The sequence below is a fragment of the Penaeus monodon genome, chromosome 33 (genome assembly GCF_015228065.2).
Source record: "Penaeus monodon isolate SGIC_2016 chromosome 33, NSTDA_Pmon_1, whole genome shotgun sequence".
NCBI lineage: Eukaryota > Metazoa > Arthropoda > Malacostraca > Decapoda > Penaeidae > Penaeus > Penaeus monodon.
The window spans coordinates 21,761,047-21,765,292 of record NC_051418.1 but is presented as its reverse complement, the minus strand read 5'-3'; the positions used below and the strand labels follow the sequence as shown (position 1 = coordinate 21,765,292).

The 4,246-nt window shown below is 49.2% G+C and overlaps 1 protein-coding gene across 1 annotated transcript in view; it reads right to left on the bottom strand.

Moving 5' to 3' along the window:
• LOC119594143 overlaps positions 1-4,246 on the bottom strand; it is a gene marked incomplete in the record, with an annotated part of 99,462 nt that overhangs the window by 25,248 nt on the left and 69,968 nt on the right. The window contains 1 exon segment of the mRNA XM_037943210.1: positions 1,891-4,246. Within this exon segment, the coding sequence (XP_037799138.1) occupies positions 1,891-4,246 (2,356 nt within the window).

Sequence of the window (4,246 nt, the reverse complement as noted above, 5' to 3'; positions counted from 1 at the left end):
GGGGGGGGAAATGTCTACAAAACCGGGTTTGCTTTTAAAAAAAATATTTTTTTTTTCATCTTCTAAATTTTAAAAAAATTTCAAAGCATAAAAAAGGGTGATCCATTCTTAAATTTTCCCATGCATTTTGAAATTATGCTGATATGAACCGCATCTCGAAATCCCGCAAACGCCACGTCAAAAAACCTACATTATGCATGCGTGTTTTTATACTGAACTTCATTCCCTCCTAGCTGAAGATTTCGATCTGCAAAACAGACATGGCACTGACCGCAGGGGACGGTGAAAAACCCCCCAAAAACAAAGTTTTTTTTACTGTACATTTAAATTTTTAACTTTCAGAAACTGGGGGGAAATTTCTGCCAATTACTGAAGATACTAATACGAAAATTTCACCAAATTTTTATACTATAAAACACCTTTTTTTAAAATACATAAGGGGAAAATTTCATATAAACATTTCCCGTGTAACATCAAACAACATGAAGTTCAAACGTGAAAAAAAATATATTCTAAATATTCTTGAACATTTATGTACAAAAAATATTTTTTGAGAGGGAGTGGCCTACATAGTTTACAGAAAGCCTCAGAAAATAAACCAACTTTTTCGTCTATGGTCCCCATCACTTTTAACATATCTTCAAGTTTTTCTCAAAGGACATAAAGTATAGATCACTTAGAAAATATAAGAAATCGTTCCGAAAAATATAGACGCAAAAAAATACATACTGACCATGGAGAGTCGTCTTGGTGACCTGGAGCTCTCCCTTTTCCCTCTGCTTCCGACCTTTTTCTGTGGATCCGAGGGCTTCTTTTGGGGGCTCGACGCCCCCCCTCGGGGTCGTCTTGCTCTTCTTGTGGAGCAGGGGGGCCTTCGCGCCGTCGTCGCCTCTCCGCTTGTGCTTGGAGTCGGAACTCTCGCTGGAGTGCGAAACTGGTCTTGCTCGCTTTGGCTGGGGATCCGCTGGCTCAGACGATGGGTTCTGGAGGGCCTTGGCTTTCTCCCCCTTCGCGTCCTCTTTCTTCTTCTGGCGCTCGATTTCGCGGCGTCGTCGTCCCTCAGGGATCTCCTCCTGGATCTATCTTCTCGAGAGCAGTGTCTTCTTTCCGGGTGTTTTCGGAAAAAAAAAATCGAATCACGGGAGGCTTCTCCGTCGTGGGGATTTCCTTCGCAGTTTCGACATGTATTCCTCGATTCTGTTTTTACCCTTGGCCACTTTGGAATCGTCATCCTTCTTCTCGGTTGTTTTGCTAGACAGAGAATCCCTTTCTCTTCTCCCCGGTTATTGGGCCCTGGGAGACTTGATTTCCCGCCGTTCCACCTCTTCTGCCGGGGGCTTCCTCTTTGTCCTCTCTGCTCTCTCTACTTCTTCTGGAAGTTTTTTCGTGTATCCACGACCGACTCGTTGGATTTACCTTGCTCTTCATCTTTAGGAAGATCGCCCTGCTTCTCTTCTGTTCCCTTTTTTACACTTTAACCTTTTCGTCGACCGCGTGACAATGTCCTTTTCTTGCTTCCCAACTTTCCCTGACGCCTCTTGGCCAATGTGCTTGTCTCCAGACCTCTTGCTGGCGGAACTTGGGCCTTTTCTCGTCAATTTTTCCTCGGGCAGGTGACTTCATTTCCTTTTTGGAAGAATCCTCTTTCTGTGATTTTATTCATTTCTTCTTCGCGACTTTTTGAATCTCGCCTTTTATCTTTCGGTGATTCTGTGCCCACTTTTTCATTCTTATCTCGCTTTTCTTCCGACTTTCCTTCTTGTTCATCCTTTGACCTCCTTACACTCTGTCTCCTCTCCGGTCGCCTAACCCCAGACTCGGCTTCTCCTTTCCCTTCGTATGTGTCTGCCCGATGGACCTCAACTGATGTTATGATGATGTTCTTTTGATTTTTCTGTTGGTCTGCACTCTTTGCCGCACTGCTGCTTGGGCTCGAGCTTGTACAACTTTTCTTTTCTACACACTTCCTTTTGCTTACTTGCTCTGGAGAGGTTGGCGTTTTCTTTTTCGCGGCTGAGGCTGCCGGGGAGCCACCTTTCTTGCTCTCGCCGCCGGCTGGAACTCCAGATTTTTTGTCTTTTTCTTCGCTTGAAGAAACGCCGCCAGAGACGTTGGCAGTCTTCTTGTCAATTTCCTCAGAGGCAGGTGGACTATTCTTCTTACTTTCCGTCGGTGGCGGTCCTGCCTTTCTCACTGTGTCTGTTGAATCAGCAAGGTTCTTCTCTGTATTCTCAGAGGGGGCGGCTTTGGCTTTACTTTCTTGTTCCGACCTTGGTGCAGGCTTTGAGCCGTCTTCGGCTGTATTTCCCTGTTTCTGGGGTGTCTCCTCAGCAGGATCTGTAGTATTCTTTCTTCTATTTTGCTCTGTCGCGGAAACAGACTGGCCCTTAGATGGACTTTGTTCAGATGCATATTTCTCTTCATTGTCCTTTTCTCCTGAATTTGTATTTCCGGATTTTTTCTCTCCAGCTTGATTTGAAGTCGCATTTTGTTTCTTAGTATTGGCATCGGAACTAGAGCATTTCTTTGAGATATGTTCCGCCGTCTTATCTTTCCCTTGCTGTGAAAGGTAAAAATCATTACTTTTGCTTTTCTTTTCGCAAGATGGACTCCTGTTTCTCTCTTTGTTTTCTCGCGAAAGAGAAGCCTGATTCTTGACCGCCTGTTCAGGATTTGTCGCTTTTTCGGTGGTTTGCTCCGAAGGTTTCTTAACCTTTTGGTCTAAATCATTGAGATTTCCGTCTTCTGAGCTGCTACTCCCCTTGGCTGGATCTGCAGAACTTGCAGGCTTCTTCAAGGTTTGGTCTGGGTTGCTGGACGTTTTCCTTTCCTTGAGCTCTGGACTGGAATTCTTCTTGGCAGTGTGTTCTGTATTGGATGATCGGTTTCCACTTTCGCCTTCTCCCTCCTGCAGGCGACTCTGTCTCCTTGTTGACACTCGCAAACTGCTGCTCGGCGAGCTTTCTGGTCCCGACTTCGGCGTCACGGGCTCACTCTTGCTTGGCGCCGATTCCTCAAGCTTTTTCTCGAGGTTGCTAGCGCTCTCTGTCTTGTCCCTGTGGTTTTGCTTTGTACTGATGCTATCAGGTTTCTTTTCAGAGCTTTCAGCCTTTATTTCGGTCAACACCTTATTACACGCACCTTGCTCCTTCTCTGTTTGAACTTTCGCTGTTTTCTCCGCCGGAGGTGCCTCGGTCTTATTACCGCTTTTCTGGTCCTTGGCTTTGTCTCCCAAAGCCTGACTCTCCACAGGCCCTTTACTCTTTTCTTCGTCTACCCGCAGCTCCTCTCCCTTCTGCACTGCCTGCGCGGGCCCTGGCGAGGAGCAGCGGGACAGAGACGACAAGTCGGAGTCCGAGGAGGGGTCTGCCGTGGGGTCGGGCGGAGGGGGTGGCTTCCGCACCAACACATCCTGATTCGTGAGGGCATAGCCGTGTGACTTACCCCAGACGTTCAGCGCAGGGAGCGGAATGCGCGAGCACGGGTGGAGGGCAAGCCTTGCGAGGAGGGGAAGACATTTCAGCGAGGGCAGACAGGTGGGGGCCAGGCGGTGACATCCCCTCAGGTCCAGTGAAGAGAGCGAGTGGCTCACTACGCTGGAAGGTTGGGCCAGAAGAGCCGCCGTTAATTCTGTTATGCGCTGGCAGCTGCTGAGATCTAATGCTGTCAGAAACGGCAGAGAGCGCACGATGGCACGAACCCCTTCGTCTCCAACCTGAGTCCCTGCCAGCCTGAAGTCAGTCAGCTGGCGCAGTCTTGTTGACGTATCTCGATGTCCTGGCCGGTGAGAGCGCGGCGCAGACAACAACACAGTCAACGAATTGTCAGTCAAGCCTTCGCAGTAGGAAAGATTGAGCACCGATAATGCTGGGCAGTAGGGAGAAGTGAGACATGATATCACTTGCCAATTCTGGCCTTCCAGGTGGAGCTCGCGAAGCTGAGGAAGGCGAGCGAGCAGCCAAGAGAACTGCTCTGCCGAAATCTTGGCCCAGCTCAGGTCCAGGGATCGAGGCTGGCGCCGGACGACGCCCTCCAGGTGCGTGGCGTGAATTCTCTTGTGCGACAAACTGATGGCTTTCCATAGCGCCGGGTGGATGGCCCACTGCGCCCAAGCCCGGCAGACCTGCATCACAACTTTGAGGTCCTGGACTGACAGATGGTGAAAGACAGGCAGCATCACCGATCGGTTCATGGTCGGCGGCGGAGGCTCCCGCGCGGCAGTCCGACTCTCCCCATCGCTGCCACT